This window comes from Sciurus vulgaris, assembly GCF_902686455.1.
Source record: "Sciurus vulgaris genome assembly, chromosome: 5".
Taxonomy (NCBI): Eukaryota; Metazoa; Chordata; class Mammalia; order Rodentia; family Sciuridae; genus Sciurus; species Sciurus vulgaris.
The window spans coordinates 67315198-67340735 of NC_136465.1; the positions used below are offsets into that span (position 1 = coordinate 67315198).

General features: G+C 37.4%; 1 protein-coding gene across 15 annotated transcripts in view; it reads left to right on the forward strand.

The window, feature by feature from the left end:
• ERC1 (ELKS/RAB6-interacting/CAST family member 1) overlaps window positions 1–25538 on the forward strand; it is a 633143-nt gene that overhangs the window by 123449 nt on the left and 484156 nt on the right. For 10 of the 15 annotated variants that reach the window (XM_079140313.1, XM_079140314.1, XM_079140318.1 and 7 more), the window contains 3 exons: window positions 5600–5755; window positions 7392–7484; window positions 10819–10986. In XM_079140313.1, the coding sequence (XP_078996439.1) occupies window positions 5600–5755; window positions 7392–7484; window positions 10819–10986 (417 nt within the window). The remainder of the gene's footprint in view (window positions 1–5599; window positions 5756–7391; window positions 7485–10818; window positions 10987–25538) is intronic. The other 5 variants (XM_079140317.1, XM_079140305.1, XM_079140310.1 and 2 more) reach the window with 3 other exon arrangements.

Here is a 25538-nt window from a genome sequence, read left to right on the forward strand (position 1 = left end):
CTATCTTTATTTTGAATGTTAGGCATTTTGATTATAATGTGCCTTGGTGTGGATCTGTTGTGATTCTGTGCATTTGGTGTTCTGTAAGCCTTTTGTATTTGATTTTACATTTCATTCTTCAGGTTTGGGAAATTTTCTGATATTTCATTGAATAGGTTGTTCATTCCTTTGGTTTGTATCTCTGTGCCTTCCTCAATCCCAATAATTCTTAAATTTGGTCTTTTCATGATGTCCCATAGTTCTTGGAGATTCTGTTCATGATTTCTTACCATCTTCTCTGTTTGGGCGACTTTATTTTCAAGATTAAATATTTGTCTTCATTGTCTGAGGATCTGTCTTCCAAGTGATCTAGTCTGTTGGTGATGCTTTCCATTGAGTTTTTTATTTGGTTTATTGTCTCCTTCATTTCAAGGATTTCCGTTTGGTTTTTTTGAGAATCTCTATTTGTTGAAATGATCTTTTGCTTCCTGCAAGTGCTCTTTCAGCTCATTGGTATTATCATTCATTGCCTGCATTTGCTCTCTTATCTCATCCTTTGCTTTGCGAATCATCTTAATCATGTATAATCTGAAGTCCTTTTCTGACATTTCTTCTACCATACTGTCATTGGATTCTATTACTATAGAATCTAGGTTTGTTTGGATCATTTTCTTCCCTTGTTTTTTCATGTTGTTTCTGTATCTTCCCCTCTAGCGCTGCAGATCTGGGGTATTGCAGGTTTCCCCTTATAGGCTTATAGTGGCCCTATAGGTTTCCACAACCCTTTCTTTAAGGGGAGATCAATATTAGCAGGGCCCAAACCAGATACTATGCAATCCTAGACTAAATATTCCCTATGGGGACAATAACATCATGTAAATAAGGGAGAAAGCGACTTTGAGGGAACAGGTAAACAAAAGGAAAAGAAAGCAAGAAACGTAAAGAAATAAAAACTTAAATATTTTCTTTAAAAAAGGAGAAAAAAGAAAATCTACTGTATAATAGTCATATTGTAATGAAACCTCCCAGTGTTCAGTAGCCCGATGTATGAGAGGTACCTGAGAATGAGCTTCAAGCCTCCAGCAGGCATCGCAGGATGGGATTTGCCCCACCCGAAGATCAGAGCTAAGGCTTCCAGGATTACCGAAGATGGCTGCTCTGGCTTCCAAATGTGTTGGCAAATGGGGAGCTGCAGCTCAGGTGTGGACGTGGTCAGCTGGAGGTCCTGGAGACAGGATGCAGTTGGTCCGGCAGGGGTCCTGGAGGTCCGGTGTGTTTGGTGTGGTTGTGGGATCCTGGAGGCCGGGTGCAATCAGTCGGTCTGGGGTCCCAGTGATAGGGCGCAGTCAGTTGGTCTGGGGGTCCTGGCGGCAGGGAGCAGTCAGTTGATGTGAGGGCCCCAGAGGCAGGGAGTGATTGGTCGGGCTGAGGTATCCTGGAGATGGGACTCGGTCAGTCCGTCCAGGGGTCCTACAGGGCCTGGCTGTTGTCTCAAAATGGCAGCAGCCACGTGTAATCAAACCTGCAGGTACTGTAACAGTGAACTTCCAGGCAGCAGCAGGCAGCTGGTTCTCCACTGGCGGTCTGCGGTCAATCTGCTGGCAGCTGTCGAACGATCGGGAGGTGAACCTCGAGCGTTGGGTGATGGATAGGGGTAGGGCAGGCGATGGACAGGCGATAGGCAGGCAAATGGCAGATGATAGATGCCTGACAGTGAGCAATCTGCTCTCAAAAAAGGCGTCGATATGCTGGCAGAGGTTTCAGAGGTCTCAGTCCATAGACAGCTGGCTCCATTTCTTGGGGCTCAAAGTAAGGCAGGACATCATGGGTGGAAGAATGTAGTAGAGGGAAGTGGCTCACAGGACAATCAGGAAGCCTATTTTATTTATTTATTTTTATGTGATGCTGAAGATTGAACCCATTGCCTCATGTGTGCTAGGCAAGTGTACTACCACTAAGCTGTAGTCCCTATATCTTTATTCTTAATGGTAAAATAATTTACCATACAAACTCCAAATTAGTGATTTCTGGGTTCTTTGTGGTTATATAATTGGCAGTCTTGAATATAATCTTGCAAGAGCCTTTAGAATGGTTTAATTGCATGGTTTTACCTTATTCACATTCACCACAGTTTTATTTTGCATGCTATTTCCTGATCCCTATTGATACCTAAGAACAAAACATGAATGTATCTAGATCCTCATAATTATTTTTTTACTCATCTTTTGACAGAACAGGGAATTGTAGCAGTGGGTCTGTTTTAAGTTGTGTTAATCTTCTGCTGAGAAACAAGAGATTCTGATGGACCAAAGGGATCAAGTGAATGTTATGCTGAACTCATGACCAAAATAGCTGAGTTGCTGAGAAAGGGGCATGAGCTTGGGAGAATTATGAAGTTCTGGAATAGGCTTTGGGGAAATAGGAAAAGGAATGATCAATAGTGAAAGAACCCAGTAATCTTCCGGGGGGTGAATTTTCTCCTCTTTTTCTTCCTCCTCTTTTTCCTTTATTAACCCTTCATCTACCCCCTTCCTTCCTTCCATCCTTTATTTTTCTGCTCCCTTCCTCTTTTCTCCCCATTTTCTTTCTCTTATTTTTTCTTTAGCAATGGAGGGTCAAGGAAGAATTATTGTATTGCCTAGGGTCTGAGTTTCACTGGGAAGGTACAGCAGAATGATTGGGATGCAAATGAACAGTCCTGGAATGTACCCTATATGTGGAAGAAAGAAGATTTGGATGAACTCACAGTTTGGAGAAAATGTGAATGTTAGGGATGTGGAATTCTCTGTGAGGTTGAAGAACGATATAACCAGGGTGAGGATGTGTCAGGCCTGGGTAATAGTTCTGGGTGATGATGTAATCCAGTGTATGGTCCTGTAAACTGGATAGATGAAATGGACTGGAAGATGAGGTTATTAGAGTTGAGGATCTCAAAGAATTCTGGAATTGAAATGCTTAGGGTGATGATTGACAACTGAAGGGAATTGAATGGAAGGTTGTGAACCTGTGCCAAAGACTTCATAAACTCACAGGAGTGTTTGAGAAGTCCCCAGATGGGCTACATTGAGGAGGGCAGAATGAAAAGGGATCTGGGCTTTTACCTAAAGGTCAGCAGCATCAAGGAACCAAGAGAAGGCTAACTCTTTACCTTGCCCTTTTGTGGAGCAGGGAGATTATTGGAGAGAGTTTAGGGAAATTATGTTCTTTGGGAAAGCCAGGTTTTACTTGGGACAGGGAGACAACCTTGGGAATTTGAGGTCCTGGGGGAAATTTGCAAGGAGTAGAGTATTTCACCAGGCCCAGTGGGGTTGCTTGATCAATGATGGGGGAGCCAGGGCTGGGGAAATAGAGCATGGTAAGGCAAAAAGATTTATTTAATTATTACACATTCTCGGAGTGAGAAATCTGTTTGAAATAACTGCCCTCAAAGAAACCCAGACTTGGTACCATTTGAGTTGATGCTAGAACGAGTTAAAAGTATCAGGAATTACTTTTTCTGACCTGATTTCGGAACAACCTAGTAGATTCTTTTTCTGGGGAGTCAGTGTCTGCCTCATGGTTTTCAGAGCTGCAGTTGTGGTCTCTTTCTGGGGAGTAGCTTTTTTTTTTTTTTTTTTTTTTTTTTTGGTACTGGGAATTGAACCCAGAGATACTTAACCACTGAGCCACATCCCCAGCCTGTTTAAAATATTTTATTTAGAGACAGAGTCTTGCAGAGTTGCTTAGAGCCTTGCTAAATTGCTGAGTCTGACTTTGAACTTGTGATCCTCCTGCCTTAGCCTCCCAAGCTGCTGGGATTACAGGTGTGCTCCACCTTGCTGACTGGGGAGTAGCTTTTATGATGCATGCTTTGGTAGTGAGGTGCTTATTTGGTTAAGAGCTGCCTCTCTATCACTGTTTTGTGGGGATAGGGGAGAAGATGGATAAGGTGTTTTGTCCAGGGCAGGTAGGATCTGCCATGTGATGTGCAAAGCTGGATTTCTAACCTGGGAGCTCTGTTGTCTTTTGGAACCCTAGTTTTGCTAGAAAAATGCTGCTGCCTTCTCTTTTTTTTTTTTTTTTTTAAACACTGATTCTCTTTTCTAACTCCCAGTGGAAACCTACATTTCACTTTCTTTTAGTCACATGCACATGGCTAGTATTTTAGTCATTTTTAGGGAACTGTGATACAGACAGAAAAATTTATAGTAAACTTTCAAAAGGGAATTTCATAGTACAATTAAAGTAGTACTCTTCTAGGTTGGGAGATGGCATGAGGCTAACTGGTTCAAGATGAATAAATCATAATCCTGGTTGAAGTTTAATTGTTATTTAAACAAATTTTGAACAAAATTCAAGTTTTGACTAGATTAATTTTTTTCTGTGATATATTTTTTAAAGGTATTACAATAAGTGATACAGGGGTATTTTTCCTTTCCTCCTGTCCCTAGACCTGAAAATAGCTAGCTATAGTTGTCTTATGACAGATTCTTAAACTATTTGATCTTCATGCCCTAGGAATTAAGATGGCAAGGAAAGTCAACAAAGAAATCCTTGAGGTAAAGTGGAAAAGGAAGTCAATTTCAAAGTTGCTTCTCAAAGGGATGTTTTTCCCTAAAGCTTCAAGTAAAATAAGGTTATACTTAATTTATACTTTTTTTTGCAATTGTTACTTTGTTATTTTTATTATTTGATTTATACTCTTTAAGGTCCCCATTTCTTAGGCAAACAGATGTGTGCAACTACAAATATGAAACTCATCATTCCATGCAGGTATTTTCATGTAATTGATGACATCTCAAGTAATCTGAGGATAAATTAGGTACTGTGAAAGACAAAATCAAGGAATAGAATATAGAGGGATCTAATACTAGAAGGTGATATTTGTGGTAAGGGTGATTATTTACAAGACCAGTGATTTTTATTTACTTATTTTATTTACAAGGTTTGGGTGGCCATAAACTGTAAGGTTCAAGTGATTCTCTTGCCTCAGCCTTCTGAGTAGGGATGTGCCAGTGTGCCCAGTTTTTTTTTTTTTTTTTTAATTATTAAGTATTTCAATTGTATGGAGAAGTATAGAGAATAAGATTGCTAATGTTATAAAAAGTACTTGTTAATATTATCGTACCTTTGTTTTTCTGAAATGAAATGCTATAAAATTTTTACTATACATAGATAGTTATATAAATTATGATATAAATCTTTCAAACCCTCTTACTCTTTCCCTCTCCTTAGGGCAGAAACATGCCTTATAAGGGTCACTAAGTAAAATGATAAACTATTGGTGTTGGAAAAAACCTTTCCTGTCCCCCCGCCACTAGAAATTTGTTAACCCATAAAGTGCAAAGAAACTTTAACCATTTTCCCATTGCTTCTGTGTCTCTAATTATCTCAATTTTGATAGAAAAGGTTTAGAACTAGAGGAAGAGATACAGAAAATCATATTGTGGATACGAGAGTCCTCCTCCCCTTAGCTAGATGACTATAAAGGAGGTATTTAGAACCAAGGCACCAAATCTGGCAGCAATTTTTTTGTGTACTTATTTATCTTCACTAATATTAATATTTTAAAAGCCCTAGTTATTCAACTTCTCTGAGTTTTCGTGAATACTTTAATATCTGATTCTTCCATTATTCTCAGGATTCAAAAATTTCCTCTATGGAGCGTGGGCTCCGGGACCTGGAAGAGGAAATTCAGATGCTGAAATCAAATGGGGCTTTGAGTACTGAAGAACGGGAGGAAGAAATGAAGCAAATGGAAGTGTATCGCAGCCATTCTAAATTTATGAAAAACAAGGTAGTGGTTTGTAATACTACTTTGGTTCATAGGAGTGGTATGAAATATTGATGCATATTTTACTTCCTTAGTGATGATAAAGATCTACTTTTTGTTTTATCAGACATTGGGAAAGTATTCTTTTAAATGGAACTTTCCCAGAATTAAGGTTAGAATTACCTACATCATACAGTTATTGTAAGTTTTTACTTAAAAGAAAATTGTTTCTGTGAGACAAAATATATTGTTATAATTTAACTTACCTATTTATGAGTACTTTTGAGATGATTTAGTAGAATTATATCCAGATGTGTTTTTTCTCATTATATGAGACACCCGGTTCTCTACCTCTTGTGAAGTATTTGAAGTCAAAATCCCAAGAGACTGAATCCATCTTTTTTTTTTTCTTCCCTGAAACGGGTTAAATGAAACTGTGTTTTCCCCTTAATATAGTTCCATAAAGGAAAACTCTGTGCTGTATTCCTTGGAGAAGGTCCATTTGCCCTCAGGCTTATTGCTTCCCATGTGCATTTCAGGCATATGTGTAATAAGATAGATACCATGGAGACTTGTCAGTATGTGTTTAAAAATCAGTCACATTATTTCTTCCTTATATTCAGAGTCATTTAGTTTGAGTTGATAAACTGTTAAGGCAAGTTGAACGATTTAGTTTATTACAGTTATCAATTTTGTTGTAATTTAATTAAAAATCATAATTTAATAATAAAAATGTTTAAAATTTTTTTTTTAGTTGTAGGTGGACACCTTCATTTATTTATTCATTCATTCATTCATTTATTTATTTTGGTACTGGGGATTGAACTCCTGGAGGCTGGAGCACTGAGCCATATCCCCAGCCCTATTTTTGTATTTTATTTGAAGATAGGATCTCACTGAGTTGCTTAGTGCCTTGCTGTTGCTGAGGCTGGTTTTGAACTCTGAGATTCTCTTGTCTCACCCTCCTGAGCCCCTGGGATTACAGGCATGCGCCATCACGCCCACCCGAAGACATCATTGTTTTTATTTATTTATTTTTATGTGGTGCTGTGGATCAAGCCCAGTGCCTTATATGAGCTAGGCAAGCGCTCTACCACTAAGCCATAACCCCAGCCCCCTAACAGTAAAATTTTAACTTGATAGTATCTCTCCTGTATTACCCAAGATAATATCCTGGAACTGAAAACTGAAACATTCCCAGAAGTGTAAAGGGATGACATAGTGGTAACTCCTTTTCACATTTCTGGCTTCTTGTTGTAGTACCCACACCTGACATAAAAGTCTATAGAGTATTTCTCTACTATTAAGTATCTGTTATCAATGATAATCTGACAATTTCATGTTAATTTTAGAATTTAAAAATTCACATATCCAACTTTCTATTAGCTTGGATTTTTTAACACTTTGAGAACAAAATGTACTGCAATAATGCAATAATAATGCTTCCCATTTGTTGAGAGAACATTCCAGTTCATTTAAAAAAGAAAACAATCGAGTGAAAACCGAGAAACCATCTATGTCCCTTTGAAGAGGGAATTAGGGGAACAGATTTGTGTTACATGAGTTATTGTTATTTCCAGTGGCCATTCTGGCTCAAAAGTAGTTAATAAGAGGACCTAAGTTGACACCTGAGTGAAAAAGAATAACAATGTCGTGACAGGTAGAGCAACTGAAGGAGGAACTAAATTCGAAAGAGGCTCAAGGGGAGGAGCTGAAAAAGAGAGCAGCTGGTCTTCAGGCTGAGGTCTTTGCCGTAAGATTTACCCCTTTGTGTGCAGTGATCCCACAGTGGGGCCCTGCCAGCTCTGGCTTCTGGGTGGCTTACACTTTCATTCTCCATGGTTGGCAACTTTGCCCACCACTAGCACTAACCAGCCTGCTCTGCTCTTTAACTGACTCCTGTTCACCAGTTTGACCAATATGCCACTTTGTATGCACTGAGCCCTTGTGTTTTCTGGAAGCCCTATAACCTGGTTCTTTATTGTTGCTTTTGCCCCTCTATGGGTAGTATTTCAAAACTTGTTTTTTTCCCTCAAGTGATTATTACTAGATACTTGTTGATTTACATGAATGGTGGTTTTATTTTCTTCTTACATGCAGAAATTGGGATATGTCTTAGGCTCATCACCTGGAGTTCATTTGAACTTGAAATTCTTAAGTATAGTACCTCTTATGTAGACATTGTTTTTTAAATTCTCACTAAAGTGATTTTGCAACAAATTTTATTTAGGGCAGATGGATATAAAATAATCAGTTTCTTTAGAGTTATCTAGTAAATTAGAATTAGTGTGTGACATATCAAATATCTAAATCCATCTAATTCAGCCTTCTGTTTAATGAACTTAATGTTCCATTTCAGAACATAATAATAAAATAGCTAACATTGCACATTTATTGTAAGCTCTTTATAACCTTCTGAGTTTATCAACCCTAATTTATCGATGGGAAACAGAATAATGCCTAGGAACACACAAGTCAGGGTTTGATTTTACATAAGCAGACTGGTTTCAGAAACTGCCTGTTAGCTCTTCAGTTCTGCCCTGTATTCAATTTTGTACACATCTGTCAATATGACAGGAAAAACTGCTTATTGAAATCATTGTTGGCTAACACTATAATGCAGAATAGAAAAAAATCTTGTGCTAATTTGGTATGTTTGCTGCTTATGGACCACTTTATAGTATTGATAAAAAGCAAGCTATTTTGTTTGAAAGAGTCTAATTTGGCTGATTCCTTGACCATGTATTGTCTAGAGAAGATAATATATTATTTCTTTTATTCTCTTAGCTACTGTTATTCATTTCTGTGTAATATCAGGCTAAAGGGTTTCGTACATTGTTTTATTGAATCCCTAAACAATATAGTGACATTGGTATAATTTCTCCCTGTTACAAGTTAGAAGACCAAAACTTAAAGAGGCAGAGTAATTGTTCAGAGACACATAACTTGCTCAGCCTAATGTGTGGCTGACTGCAAAATCTTGTGCTTATGACTTCTGTATCATATTTACTTCTTGTTTATAATATTCGAGTCTTTAAGGAAAATTTATGCTTCTAAATTTCATTTAAAATATTTTCTTTCCTTTTTCTGTCTTTCCTATCAGTATAACTGTATGTGAAGCTTATTCAATAATGCAGATGATGAGGAAACTGAGATTTTTATATTTATTTTTATTCCTATGATTAGAAGTAGCTGGAAATTTGAATAACCTTTAGGCCATAGTTCTTTACTAAGGAAGTGGTAATACTTTGCACATTTCTTCTGAATATAAATATAAAACAGATACATTTTTAGTACAACTGTGTGTTAGGGATAGAATAATAGGAATGTGAATTATTTGTTGGTAAAGGGATATCATCAGCATTACTAGTACTTGGCATACAATAGGCATATAGAAATATTTGTTGCATAAATGAATAACTATCTGTAAACAGATTTCTTGTACATGAAAAAAATGCTTCTTTTTTTGTTGAAATGGAAGACTAAATTAGAAATTTATTTTTAGTGTTTCTTTAAAGTTTAATTTTCTAGTAAAATTTAATTTTTTTCCTCTTGGAAAGTGTAAAAGCTTTGTTCCTTTTACCTAAGATTATTATAATAAAGTACTTTAGATGCATTAGTTTTTTAAAACATAAAGGACTTGTGGGGTTCTCTGGCTCATGCCTATAATACCAGCTACTCAGGAGGCTGAGGCAGGTGGATGACAAGTTTGAGGCCAATCTTGACAACTTGATGAGACCGTGTCTCAAAATAAAAAGGACCTGGGAATGTAGTTAAGTGGTAAAGCACCCTTGAGCTCAGTGCCTAGTACTACCAGAAAGAAAAAAGAAAGAAAAAGAAGAGGACTTTTCATTTAATCAGTGATAATGAAATTGCTGACTTTTTGTTAAATTTACACTTTCAACAGTGTCTTTTAGTACCTTGCTGGGTAGTAGACTTCATGTAAAAGCAGATCTAATATCTGTTTATTTAGCATACATTTAGAATAAAAGACTTTAAAAAATTCTTAGAAATAATAGGAATGTAAAGGAAATGTTTGAAAGAAAGTATTTTCTATGTTAAGAGAGATTTTTATGAGATAATGAATGGCATCAGTTGATTTGTGGGTTATCCTTTTAGAGTAATGAACTTCAAATTACACATATAGATTATTTTTATTTTTTTACTTTTTATGTGGTTCTGAGACTCAAACCCAGTGTCTCACATGCTAGGCAAGTGCTTTACCACTGAGCCACAATCCCAGCTCCAACATGTAGGTTTTTACAGAGAGATTTTATACATTCTTTATTTAGGTCACATACTTTTATCCATTTTGATGGTATGACATATTGTAGGTGATAGAACTTTATAGATAGAATCTTTTTTGTTAAGTTCTATACATTTAACTCATAAAAATTATAGGATTAAAACAACACGTGTGTAATACCTTGTAGCACTGAAAGAAACTTTTTAAGGCTTTTATGAAACTTAAGAATGAGAATAAAACTTAACAACAACAAAAAAATAGAGATGCAGCCCTGTCTTTTGAATTTACATAGTAGTACCAGGAGGTTTCTTATTTTTCTTTTGTTGTTTATGTACATTAATCTCACATTTGGTCCATCATGTTCTGGAGAGGTCTGACTTAATAAAATGGAAACTGCTTTTTCAGGACAGTAGAGTTTAGGTGCTTACTGTTATCTCATAGTCATCTAATTGAGTTGGAATTTTAATTCCCTCTCTTTCTTTTCTAAAGAGTTTCAAAGAATATTTTGAAGACAACAACTGAAAACTGGAAATTTCCCTCTTTGTTGAATAAGCTTCATTTTTAGGGGAGGTGGAGGTGGTGGTGGGATCCATGATTAGATGATGAAAGAAGATGAATATATCATATTTATTTATTTATTCATTTATTTACTTACTTACTTGCCATGCTGGGAAATGAATCAGGGCCTTATGCCTGCTAGGGAAGCCCTGTATCACTCAGCTACACCCCTGGCCCCTGTCCTAGTTTTATATATTGTGATTTAGATTTGTCAGAGGTTCAGATGAAAGGTGGTTATCCATTTCTTTTTTCCTGGAGTGTTTTCTTTTCTTTTCTTTTCCAGATTGGTCAGGTGAAACAGGAGCTGTCCAGAAAAGACACAGAACTACTAGCCCTACAGACAAAGCTAGAAACGCTCACAAACCAGTTCTCAGACAGTAAACAACACATTGAGGTGCTGAAGGAGTCCTTGACTGCTAAGGAGCAAAGAGCTGCCATCTTGCAGACTGAGGTAAAGGGATCCTGGGATGTGTGTGGAATTGATATGTTGACACCTGTTCATAAGTGTCCTGTGCAATTTTTTTTGTGTTTAGATTTGGAAAATATGAATAATGTTATGATTCATTCTTTAGCAGTGTGATGATATATCATACTAAAATCTAACCACCTTGTTCCAGTTGTTCTTAGATCTAACAAATTAAAACTGTGCTATTTATTTACAGTTTTAGTACTTAGGACTTTCATCGTTAGGACTTCAGAGTATATTCTGAATATTCAAATGAAAGGATAATTATAAAAAGGAGATAGAAACCTTAATTCTCATCCATTGTAAATTGTTATTAGTGACAATGAGGTTAGTTATCCTGTGTTCGGATTATATGCAAAACACCTTAATTTTTAATATTATGAATAGCTGTATGTAGGCAAGCTGTAGAATCTATAAATGCTCTAAATAGATGTAGTTTTTTTTTTTTTTTTTAATTGTTTTTTTTTTTTTTATTGTAAACAAATGGGATACATGTTGTTTCTCTGTTTGTACATGGCGTAAAGGCATACCATTTGTGTAATCATAAATTTACATAGAGCAATGTTGTTTGATTCATTCTGTTATTTTTTCCCTTCCCCCCACCCCTCCCACCCCTCTTTACCCTCTATACAGTAGTTCCTTCCTCTATACTTGCCCCCCTCCCTAACCCTAACTCTAACCCTTCCCTCCCCCCCATTATGTGTCATCCTCCACTTATCAGCGATATCATTCGTCCTTTGGCTTTTTGAGATTGGCCTATCTCACTTAGCATGATATTCTCCAATTTCATCCATTTGCCTGCAAATGTCATAATTTTATCATTCTTTATGGCTGAGTAATATTCCATTGTATATATATACCACAGTTTCTTTATCCACTCATCAATTGAAGGGCATCTAGGTTGGTTCCACAGTCTGGCTATTGTGAATTGAGCAGCTATGAACATTGATGTGGCTGTATTTCTGTAGTATGCAGATTTTAAGTCCTTTGGGTATAGGCCAAGGAGTGGGATAGTTGGGTCAAATGGTGGTTCCATTCCAAGTTTTCTAAGGAATCTCCACACTGCTTTCCATAGTGGCTGCACTAATTTGCAGCCCCACCAGCAGTGTATGAGTGTACCTTTCTCCCCACATCCTCGCCAACACCTGTTGTTGCTCGTATTCTTGATAATCGCCATTCTAATTGGGTGAGATGGAATCTTAGGGTGGTTTTGATTTGCATTTCTCTTATTACTAGAGATGTTGAACATTTTTCCATATGTTTGTTGATTGCTTGTAGATCTTCTTCTGTGAAGTGTCTATTCATTTCCTTAGCCCATTTGTTGACTGGACTATTTGAATTCTTGGAGTAGAGTTTTTTGAGTTCTTTATAGATTCTGGAGATTAGTGCTCTATCTGAAGTATGATTGGCAAAGATATTCTCCCACTCTGTAGGCTCTTTCTTCGCATTGCTGATAGTTTCCTTTGCTGAGAGAAAGCTTTTTAGTTTGAATCTATCCCAGTGGTTGATTCTAGCTTTTATTTCTTCTGCTATGGGAGTCCTGTTAAGGAAGTCTGGTCCTAGACCAACAAGGTGAAGATTTGGACCTACTTTTTCTTCTATAATCTGCAGAGTCTCTGGTCTGATTCCGAGGTCCTTAATCCATTTTGAGTTTAGTTTCGTGCATGGTGAGAGATATGGGTTTAGTTTCATTCTGTTGCATATGGATTTCCAATTCTCCCAGCACCATTTGTTGAAGAGGCTATCTTTTCTCCATTGCATATTTTTGGCCCCTTTGTCTAGTATGAGAAAATTGTATTTATTTGGGTTTGTGTCCGTGTCCTCTATTCTGTACCATTGATCTACCTTTGTATTTTGGTACCAATACCATGCCGTTTTTTGTTACTATTGCTTTGTAGTAGAGTTGAAGATGTGGTATTGCAATACCCCCTGTTTCACTCTTCCTGCTAAGGATTGCTTTAGCTATTCTGGGTTTCTTATTCTTCCAGATGAATTTCATAATTGCTTGCTCTATTTCTGTAAGGTACACAATTGGGATTTTAATTGGAATTGCATTGAATTTGTATAGCACTTTAGGTAGTATGGCCATTTTGACAATATTAATTCTTCCTATCCAAGAACATGGAAGATCTTTCCATCTTCTAAGGTGTTCTTTAATTTCTTTCTTTAGTGTTGTATAGTTCTCATTGTAGAGGTCTTTCACCTCTTTTGTGAGATTGATTCCCAAGTATTTTATTTTTTTCGAGGCTATTGTGAATGGGGTAGTTTTCCTAATTTCTCTTTCTGAAGATTCATCACTTATGTATAAAAATGCGTTGGATTTATGGGCATTGATCTTGTAACCTGCTACTTTACTGAAATCACTTATGAGTTCTAAGAGTTTTCTGGTGGAATTCCCAGGTTCCTCTAAATATATAATCATGTCATCAGCGAACAGGGATAGTTTGAGTTCTTCTTTTCCAATTCGTATCCCTTTAATTTCTTTGGTTTGTCTAATTGCTCTGGCCAGAGTCTCAAGAACGATGTTGAATAGAAGTGGTGAAAGAGGGCATCCCTGTCTTGTTCCAGTTTTTAGGGGGAATGCTTTCAGTTTTTTCACCATTTAGAATGATATTAGCCATGGGCTTAGCATAAATGGCCTTTACAATGTTAAGGAATGTTCCTACTATCCCTATTTTTTCTAGTGTTTTGAGCATGAAGGGGTGCTGTATTTTATCAAATGCTTTTTCTGCATCTATTGAAATAATCATGTGATTCTTGACTTTAAGTCTATTAATATGGTGAATTACGTTTATTGATTTCCTGATGTTGAACCAACCTTGCATCCCTGGGATGAAACCCACTTGATCATGGTGTACTATCTTTTTAATATGTTTTTGTATGCGATTTGCTAAAATTTTGTTGAGAATTTTTGCGTCGATGTTCATTAAGGATATTGGTCTGAAATTTTCTTTCCTTGATGAGTTTCTGTCTGGTTTAGGTATCAGTGTGATATTGGCTTCATAGAATGAGTTTGGGAGGGTTCCCTCCTCTTCTATTTTATGGAATACTTTGAGAAGTATTGGAATGAGCTCTTCCTTAAAGGTTTTGTAGAACTCAGCTGAGAACCCATCTGGTCCCGGACTTTTCTTTGTTGGTAGGCTTTTGATGACTTCTTCTATTTCAGTACTTGAAATTGGTCTATTTAAATTGTTTATGTCCTCCTCATTCAGTTTAGGCAATTCATATGTCTCTAGAAACCTGTTGATGTCTTCGAAATTTTCTATTTTGTTGGAGTATAGATTTTCAAAATAGCTTCTAATTATGTTTTGTATTTCCATCCTGTCTGTTGTGATATTTCCTTGTTCATTCCGAATTTTAGTGATTTGGGTTTTCTCTCGTCTTCTCTTTGTTAGTGTGGCTAAAGGTTTATCAATTTTGTTTATTTTTTCGAAGAACCAACTATTTATTTTGTCAATTTTTTGTATTGTTTCTTTTGTTTCAATTTCATTGATTTCAGCTCTGAGTTTAACTATTTCCTGTCTTCTACTACTTTTGGTGCTGTTCTGTTCTTCTTTTTCTAAGGCTTTGAGCTGTAGTGTTAGGTTGTTTATTTGTTGAGTTTTACTTCTTTTATTAAATGCGCTCCATGAAATAAATTTCCCTCTAAGTACTGCTTTCATAGTGTCCCAGAGATTTTGATATGATGTTTCTTTGTTCTCATTTACCTCTAAGAATTTTTTAATTTCCTTCCTAATATCTTCTGTTATCCATTCATCATAAAATAGCATATTGTTTAATCTCCAGATGTTGGAATAGTTTCTGTGTTTTACTCTTTCATTTATTTCTAACTTCAATCCATTATGATCTGATAGAATACATGCTAGTGTCTCTATCTTCTTGTATTTGCTAACATTAGCTTTGTGGCATAATATATGGTCTATTTTAGAGAAGGATCCATGTGCTGCTGAGAAGAAAGTGTATTCACTCTTGGTTGGATGGAATATTCTATAAATGTCCGTTAAGTCTAAATTATTGATTGTGTTGTTGAGATCTATGGTTTCTTTGTTCAATTTTTGTCTGGAAGATCTGTCCAGTGGTGAGAGCGGCGTGTTAAAATCACCTAGTATTATTGTGTTGTGGTCTATTTGGTTTCTGAAATTGAGAAGGATTTGTTTGACATACATAGATGAGCCACTGTTTGGGGCATAGATGTTTATGATTGTTATATCTTGCTGATTTATGCTTCCCTTAAGCAGTATGAAATGACCTTCTTTATCCCTTCTGACTAACTTTGGCTTGAAGTCCACATTATCGGAAATGAGGATGGATACTCCAGCTTTTTTGCTGAGTCCATGTGCATGGTATGTTTTTCCCCATCCTTTCACCTTTAATCTATGGGTATCTTTTTCTATGAGGTGAGTCTCTTGCAGGCAACATATTGTTGGATCTTTCTTTTTAATCCAGTCTGCCAGTCTATGTCTTTTGATTGATGAATTCAGGCCATTAACATTCAGGGTTATTATAGAGAAATGATTTGGTTTCCCGGTCATTTGGTTCATTTTTAAAATTTTGTTTATTTATTTGTTTGACACAACTTGTTTCCTCCTTTATTTGACAATTCCTTTAGGATAATTCCTCCCTTTGCTGATTTGCTTCTTTGTTTTTCATCTCTTCCTCATGGAATATTTTGTTGAGAATGTTCTGTAATGCTGGCTTTCTTTTTGTAAATTCTTTTAGCTTTTGTTTATCATGGAAGGATTTTATTTCATCGTCAAATTTGAAGGTAAGTTTTGCTGGGTATAAGATTCTTGGTTGGCATCCATTTTCTTTCAGGGCTTGAAAAATGTTGTTCCAGGACCTTCTAGCTTTTAGGGTCTGGATTGAAAAATCTGCTGATATGCGTATTGGTTTCCCCCTGAATGTAATTTGGTTCTTTTCTCTCACAGCCTTTAAAATTCTGTCTTTATTTTGTATGTTCGGTATTTTCATTATAATGTGCCTTGGTGTGGGTCTGTTGTAATTTTGTGTATTTGGAGTCCTATAAGCCTCTTGAACTTGATTTTCCATTTCATTCTTCAGATTTGGGAAATTTTCTGATATTATTTCATTGAATAGGTTGTTCATTCCTTTGGCTTGTTTCTCTAGACCTTCCTCAATCCCAATAATTCTTAAATTTGGCCTTTTCATGATATCCCATAGTTCTTGTAGATTCTGTTCATGATTTCTTACCATCTTCTCTGTTTGTTCAACTTTGTTTTCAAGGTTAAATATTTTGTCTTCAATGTCTGAGGTTCTGTCTTCCAGGTGTTCTATCCTATTGGATATGCTTTCTATGGAGTTCTTAATTTGGTTTATTGTTTCCTTCATGTCAAGGATTTCTGTTTGTTTTTTTTTTAATATCTCTAACTCTTTATTGAAATGATCTTTTGCTTCCTGTATTTGCTCTTTTAACTGTCGATTGGTGCGATCATTCAATGCTTGCATTTGCTCTTTCATCTCATCGTTTGCTTCTCTGATCATTTTAATTATGTACATTCTGAACTCCTTTTCTGTCATTTCTTCTGCCATGCTGTCATTGGGTTTTATTGATGTAACATCTAGATTTGTTTGCAGCATTTTCTTTCCTTGTTTTCTCATATTGTTCAGAAATCAGTGGACCACTGAGATATTGCAGATTTCCTCTGTTGATTTACAATGTCCCTGAAGATTTCTATATATATCCCCTCTTAGCCTTCAGTAGGCTGAAGTCTTGGAGGAAGTTGATAATGCGGTGCTCCACAAGGAAGCTTCCTCTCTAGGAGTGGTGGCCTTCAGGTGGGGTATATTCCCTGCTAGTGGGCAGAGGTGCCTCCACTTGTTGACCAATGGTCATGCAAAGCGGACCTAGGCTGTGGGCTGAGGCAAGGCCTGTTTGGGCCTGTGTCTCTGGTTTTACCGTCCTTGTGGGGAAACCTCACCAGGCAGGGAAGACTCACCCAGTGGGGAGGTCTCGCTGGTCAGTTTCCTCCTAGAGGTTCCCCTCAATTTACAGCTACTGCCTGGGCTGGGCTGCCTTCCTCTGCAAAGTTTCCAGGGGCCTGGCCCTACCTCCTGGGCCTGGGAGCCTCACCCTTCGCAGATGAATCTCCTTAGGCTGCCCCTCCTCAGAGAATTTGCCCACAGGCCTGGAACCTTCGCTCCGCCCTAAGCCTATCTCTGTGCGGCTCTTCCACCCAGAAGCCTCCTAGATCCTGGGACCCTGTTCTGCACCTAATCGCCTGGCTGCGTGGCCCCTCCTCTGAGCAGCCACCTGTGGCCCCGAACAGTCGCTCTGAGTCCCAGAGACCCGCCACAGGCCTCTTCCTCCAGACAGCCGCCCAGTATTCCGGTGCGGTCACTAGGAGTCCAAGAAACTCACTTCGTGCCTCCTCCTCCCACCAACCACCCGTAGCCCGGGGCAATCAATCACTCCGAGTCGAAGTGACCCTCCTCGTTCCTCCTCCTTCTCCAGATAACCCCCCGGGTGTTCAGGAGCAGTCCCTCTGAGTGGCTCTGAATCCACGTGACCCGCTGCACGGGTCCTCTGGGCACCGCCCGGAGCTCAAGTGCGGCCACTCAAGACCAAGCGTCCCACCACGCTTCTCCTCCAGGCAGCCCCGCTGTGTTCAGGAGCTGTCACTTTAAGACCAAACAACTCACCACTCGCCTTCTCCTCTGAGCAGCCGCCTGGAGCGCTAATGCAGTCACTGCGAGTCCAAAGGACCCACCGCGCTCCTCCTCCTCCTTCTCCTACTCCTCCGGGCAGGCCCCAGGGTTCAGAAGTGGTCAGAGTCCAAACAGCTCGCCACGCAGCCCCTTCTCTGGCAACCGCCTGTAGCTCCGGTGTAGTCACCCGAATCCAAGCGGCCGCTCCTCTTCCTCTTCGTCCTCAGGGCAGGCCCCGGTGTTCAGAAGCGTCGTTCTGATTCCAAACAGCTCGCCGCGCAGCTTCTCCTCTGGCAACCGCCTGCAGCTCTGGTGCAGTCTCTCCGAATCCAAGTGGCCACGCTCCTCTCCTCCTCCTCAGGGCAGGCCCCGGTGTCCTGAGTCCACACAGTTCTCCCCGCCACTCTTCCCCCGGGCAGCCGCCGGAGCCCCAGTGGCTGCTCGGAGTCCCAGCGCTGTGCCGAGCGGCCTCCTCTACGGCGCTCCCAGCTGTCCGCGTTCACTGCTCCAGCGGGGGGAGGGGCGTCTCGCCGGCAGTTCTACTTCACAAAGTTTCCTGCGTTCCGGGACCCCCGTCCCATCCGGGATGCCCCCCCAGGGGGTGAGAGTCACCCGGCTGCTTTGAGTTGGTCCCAAGCGTCCCAATATCTCCTCTCTTGAATCCTGAGTCCTGGAGCAACACGAAATGCAGCCACCCTCTAGGCCGCCATCTTGAAAAACCCCAATAGATGTAGTTTTGAACTACAGATCATTAGACAGTGTGTCTTCATACATATCCTGCTTGAAAATAAAGTCAGTGTTTTCAGAAATCTTGGTTTATCTCATCTGTTGGCCCTTACTTCAGGGAGGAATAAGTAGTCTAAGGGAAATTCTCATCTATTATGTTTTCAAGGATCACAGATAAAGAATTGGTGATGCTATTTGGATACTGTCTTAATATACATATTTTTAAAAGAGCTCAGTGAAATAAATAATTTAGGTAGGAATAGGGAGTAGTTCTGCTGTTTGGTGGAAAAAAAAAGAAATGTCGGGCAGGGGCTGTGGCTCAGTGGCAGAGTACTTGCCTTGCACATGTGAGGCACTGGGTTCAATCCTTAACACCACATACAATAAATAAATGAAGTTATAAAAATATCTGATGGAGAGATAGATTTAAAAGGAAAAGAAAAGGAATGTGGAGGAAAAAGAATAAAAGTATCATAGTCCTGGACAAACAGAATCTTCAAGTATGGAGGAATGGGAAAAGACATGGTAAAAGGACCAAACTATTTCATGTTGTATTTTTTTTTTTTGTCTCTACAGTTTCAGGCCTTGTTGAAAATGTGAGATTTGGTGATGTAATTGTTATTTTTCTAGTAATGTGCATTTTTTATTATTTTTAATATGTTTTTGTGTAGGTGAACATAATACCTTTATTTATTTGTTTGTTTGTTTATGTGGTACTGAGGATCGAACCTGGGGCCTCACACATGCTAGGCAAGTGCTCAACTGCTGAGCCACAACCCCAGCCTTTATAATTTACATTTTATAGTCATATTTCATTTTATCATGATATCAATTCCATTCTACCTTAGAGAGATATTTTAGATATAAAATCCCAGAGTGCAATAATGGACATGACTCTGGCTCTAATCATATTTTTTGAGTTTGGACTTGACCTTTACCAGTTAGTTGCTTCCTAGGTACAGGATCTTGGGTGTGTACTTCATTTCATGGTATCTATTACCATATTTAACATGAACTGAGTATTAGTAGCAACTCATAAATTTTCTTTTAAAATTAAGCTAGTTCCTCATGTCTAGTACCTGGAACATAGTGTGGTTTTTGTATATAGTCATTGTCATTATTATAATTCTTATAATAAAATCAGCTCAGATTGTTAGGATTGTTGGTTGTCAGATTGTTGGTTTTCTTTTATTGGCATAAATTTGTTTTGAAGATATGCTTTTCATGTTTTTATTGGACTAAAATTTAGGTTGGTTTATGGAATTAGAAATTTAAAATATTTAGAAAATATTATCTGCAGAGTTATTAGTTCATACTTTATTAAGAAAAAATTTCAGAAACTTGTGCATGCAGTACTACAAAAGACTCAGAAGAGGGTGCCCGTGTCTTAGAGGTAGTCCCTGCTTCTAGGTTTGCTACTGTGATAGCTCTGGCTGCAGGCAGCAGGTGTGCGAACCAGAGAACTAAGCAGTTGGATAATGATAATGCAAACATTTAAAAGCTTGTGACAGTCTAATAAATGACTTTTCCCCTTTGGCTATCCATCCTTCTCTTTCTTCCCAACTCAAATAATGTTCTTATTAGCTAGGTCTCACACAGATGGGCTTGTGATTGGTTTCTTATACCACAGAGACTGTATTTGTTGTCATTCTTGAATGGTTTTTATATTTGTTTTTAGCCATTGTGGGAGTAACGGAGCATCAATAGATTATCCCAGTTAAGTTATTAGGACAACTGCTCAAATATAACTGTCTTATCCCTATCTGATAAGAGTATGAAAACTAGCTTCCTTTTGCTTTTGGGGTGATTTTAAGATTGTAGTATGCTTATTTATTAGCATTTATATAAAAGTGACATTTGACAAGAGTCACTTTTTCCAATGCAACTTCACAGGTTAGAGTTCAATAAAAGGCAGTTTGTACCAGCACTTAGAAATTTATCATGTATTTCTAAATTTTGCTGTTAGTTGATTTTGTCCTCTTTGTAGCTATCCTAGATGTCAGTCTAAATCACTAAATTAAATACATATGAAAAGAACTTGAGTCATAGAACTTTTTAAAATTTAAACTTAAAAAAATTATTTGTAGTTGTAGGTAGACAGCATGTCTTTATTTTTTATTTTTATGTGGTGCTAAGGATCAAACCCAGTGCCTCATGTATGCTAGGCAAGTGCTCTACCACTGAGCTGTAACCCCAGGCCCCAATTTAAAAATTTTTTGAGGAATAAAAGTGATATGGAAAAGACCTGTTTGCCCACTCCCTTCCCTATTGTGGGCAGTTGGAATGAGGCCCTCTGGTGTTATGCACTGTATAATGAATGTGAAATCGCTCCTATTTTATAAACATCTCTTTTAATCTGTTGACCTTCACAGAGATACTCTGGATTTAGTAAAATAGAAGTTAAAAGCATGGACTTCGAAATCAGACCTGGGCTTGAAGCCTGTTCCTCTATGTTCATTCTTGTGTGGCCATAGATGAGTTTCTTCACCTCATTAGGACTGTGTTTCCTCATCTATAAAAATAAGTACAATGACAATACCAACTTGCTCAGGTTGTTATGGTTAGAATAGGTGTGGATTTAGGTAATTCTTTTCTGACTATGGAAGAAAGCTTAAATTCAGTGGGTTAAAATGTTTCAAAACACTTTATAGCAGTTCAGTTTTATCTCTATTTTATTTGCTCCTCATAGTAAAGGTATGGGTTAGGCAAGGTAAGTATTATTATCTTTTTTTTATAATTGAGGATTTGTTAGTTCATTGTATTTGATTCTACTCTTGGGGCTATTCTAATAATCTGGAACTTTGAATACTGATAACAATATTCTCAGTAATTTTCCAATTTATGCCCACTTCTTGTTCCCAGATCTCAATGCCATACTACAAGCCTCTCATTAAATTCAATATGTAAAACTAATGTTATCAATAAACTAAATATTATTGCCCTTGCTGCCTCGATGTAGTAGCATTTTTTTCTTCTCTAAGAAATTGTATTTTAAAATTATATTAATTCAAGATGAGCATTATTATTAGAGACAGTAAGAAGAATTGATTCTTTTTTCTTAGGTGGGACACAGGATCACTATCCAGCACAAAGTAAATAACTGCTCTAGCGCTAGGATTTCTGGACACTAGCTAGGATGCTTTTCTTAATACATTCATTCTGCTTGCAGCCCCAACCCAATGCTGCAGTATACTGCCTCTTCCAAGCTAGAGTTCTGGCTTCCTTAGCATCCGAGGGCTTTTATTAAGATCACTTAGTCTTAATAATTAAAAAAAGTATATTTGATAATTTGTAACATTCAGTGCTTTTTGTTGTACCAGGTGGAATGTGAATATTTTCATTTTTTCGCAGTTAATCCTTATGGTAACCTAAGAAAAATACTCTTCCAAGCAGTGGTGATGTAGTGGTGAATAAAACAAACTGATGATTGTATCTGTATGAAACAGCTGCTTAGAACAAAAGAGAACTGGGTGCCATGATTAGAACAGAGTTTGGAATCTGTTCAGGTGATGATGTTTCTTTCTCAGATGCCCTACTGTGAGAACTGCAAGTCTAGGATGAATTATGGGGTGGGGGAGCTGTAGATTACCTCTGACATGACACCAAGCTGGCTTATGTAGGTAGACTGGCCAGCTTTTGAGTGTTCCTTCTTGGCATCCCTTATATATCTGAGGTAGAGCATATCTTTAGAAAAAGAGCTTTGTCAGGACAGAGATACAGATTATTTAACTGGGCTCCCTGATCTGGGAGGCTTCCTTCCTACAACCACCCCAAATGATGAGTTGGCAATGCTCATAGTGGTAATGGGGGAAGGAAGAGGTACATAATGTTAAAATTAGGAAATTGACAAGAAAATATGTTTAAAGCATGGCTCTTCATATACCAGAAGAATCAAAATGGTGCATATAAGTTTTAAAACCATCAGAATAAAACTCAGTTTTCTATTTATGGAGAGAAGAATGTGGGGCAGGGAGAAAGAAAGATGATGGTATGTAGACATTATGAAAAAAGATGGCTGAAATAAGTATGAATAATGAGAAAGGAAGTAAATTCAAATTAATTATACTTAGAATAAAATATAAATATCAGTTGTCAATAAGAATTGAACAGATAAAAAGAAACAGCAAAGCTAAAAGTATAAAGAAAATATATTTTTTCTTTTGGGTGCTCCTGGGAATCAAACCCATGGCTTTGCACATGCTAAATAAGCATGTGCTCTACCGTGGAGTTACATTCCCCCGCCCAAGAAAAAAACTGTAAAAATAAAAATTTATATTGGGAAAATATGTCACTACCAATCTGATTTACTTTAACAGTAATTATCTTTTTAGGCAAATAAGTTATAAAATATTCGGAACAGTGTTATATAAGATAAATAATAGATAAAATATATAATGATTGGGATATTTATGCATCTAACAACATGTGTTTAGGTATATAAAGTAGCAGTGAAGAGAAATAGATGAATCATCTGATGTTGCCATTGATCATTTGAACATGCTCCTTTCAGCATTTGGTCAAATAGACAAGTAATAATTTAGAAGATTTCAATAACACTGATAGACTGATAGGTGTATATATAAATCTTGCACTACAAAGTAGATAATAAACAGTATTTTTAAGAACATATTGGACTGTCATAAAAATCATTAATGTGCACAAAGGAAACTTCAAAATTCCCAAGAATCAAAATCAAATAGACTATATTTTTTGTAATGCAACGAAATGAAATTCTACTTATAAGAATTATAACACAAACCCATGTAAGTCTGGAATCTGAAACATAGTACTGAAATGACTTGTGGGTTAAAAGAGAAATACACATATTTTAGAACTGAGTGATAGTGATATTTACCCTTGGCCTGTGTCAGAGTAAGAGCAGACAGAGTGATTAGGGTCTTAGGAACATTGGATAATAGAATGAACCTATAAAATAAATGATTAAAATTAAAGATGGAGTAGTGAGCATGGCAGCACTCTCCAGAAAACATGATCACATATACCTTATTGGGATTTTGTATTGGGACTGTTGAGAGTAAAAGCTGATGCAGTGTAGCAAAGGAAGCTCTCACTATTTCATATAGTGTCTTTAAATTTTGACTTTGCCTCTTATTTGCATTCAAAGTTTATACATTTTATGTCCTGATTTTTTTCTTCTGACTCAGAATTTTAGGATGAGTTAGTAAATGAACATAGTGGTGATCAGTAAATATTAAATTATTGTTACATGAACAAAGGATTTAAAACATGATCAAGAACAAGATATTATAAATAATATAGGCATATTTTGAAAGACCAGAATTTTAAATGTGAAATATGTTGTATTTATAGATTAGAGAGTGCTATAGGGAGAGTTAGTGAATTGGAACTTAGAACTGGTGAGCTATTACCTAGAAAGCAGTAGGAAGGGTTAAAAGGGTAGACATTTAAAAAGAAAAGTCTGGGAATAAAGGCCATCTTATATCTATTTGAGTTTCAGAAGAAGATAGAATAGAAGGCAATTTTATTTTTTTATTCTTTTTTTTTTTTTTTTTGTAGTGCTGGGGAGTTGAACCTGAGACTTTCAGGAGGCTACTTTAAAAGATAATTGTCAATAATTTTTCTAATTTAGCCACCTCAAGAAGTGTACATCTGATCATTACTGTTAAGTGTTCAGATATTAGATATGTCGTATATAGGTGCTTCTGGCTTTGTGTGAGAGATTGAATTGGGTGACTTTTAAGGGTCCTGTCAATGCTAGTATTGCTCCATTCTGTGATTCTAATTACAATTAGATTTACATACATGTTTGCTTAGAGGAGTCTAGAAGAACCCGGTTGGCTGACCACTCTGCCTATGGGGTTTGAAGAAGCAAAGAATAGCAACATTTTATTAGTGTAGTTTACTTTGTATGGTCATCACTGTCTTCTTTGTTAAGAAATTTCAAGAAATAGTTAGTGGAAAAGATATATCAACAAGAACAACAAGAAGATACATCAACATTACTCTTTTAGATTATAAATTGCAAAATTGTAGCCTGCCTTCTTTTGTTTTTTTTAATAAAGTATAAACTGTATACTGTGGAATGGTGTGCATTTCTGCCCTGGCTGCTATGATTCGAATATAGTTTCTTCCCCTTGAAAGGCATGGAATTTAATCCCCATTGTGAGATATTAGGAAGACAGAAACTTAATCTGATTATGGTGTTTAGAGGTGGGGCCTTCAGGAGTTGATTAGAGTTAGATCAGATAGATCATCAGCATGGAGCTCCTGTGATTGAATCCTAGTGACTTATAAGAGGGAGAAAGACTGGATGACATATACACATGAACTCACCATGTAGTGCCTCTGCCATTTTGGGGTTCTGCCACCAAAAAGGCCATCACCAGATGCAGCCCTGCAATTTTGGACCATTACCCTGAACCCAGATAAACCTCTTTCTTTGTAACTTACTTAGTCTGTAGCTTTGTTTATCAGCAGCAGAAAATGGACTAATACAGGTGGCTTTTTTGATGTTTCTCTGAACTTGTCATCTTTTTGTCAGGTATAAGGCTTCATTCAAACAGAGCTCAGTGTAGTTTGTAGAAATAGCCTTTTAAAATGGTTGACTGGTATACTCTTTATGATGTTAATTCCTGTGGCCCAGTACACTTCATTCTGCTCCCTTTCTAGATGATGACAATGAGAATAAGGTGAAAGGAAATTATACTTAGTTGTCTTGGGCAAATGACTTAGTTTGGGCCTAGATTTCTTTAACTTTAAAATTAGGAGGTGTATGTGGTGTGTATGTGTTGGCGGGGAATCAAAACCTAGGATATGGCTTGCTAAGTAGGAACCTTACCAATGAGCTACATATATAGTCCTAATATTAGGAGTTTAGATAATATTACTGTTTTAAAAATTGATGAAAACTATAGGATACAGGAAAAAATGCATGAAATATTTTAACACCACCCAGATTTAGTATACCTTTAATGTTTGACCACATTTAATGTCCTTTAAAAGAAAAAGTCTGTTATGGTTTGAATCTGGAATGTCCCCCAAAAGCTCATATGTTGGAAGCTTGACTTCCAATCCAGCAGTGTTCAGAGATGGGTCTTCTGGGGAAGTGATTGGATCCCCATGAATGGATTAATTCACTGATGTTTTCATAGACTATTGGGAGG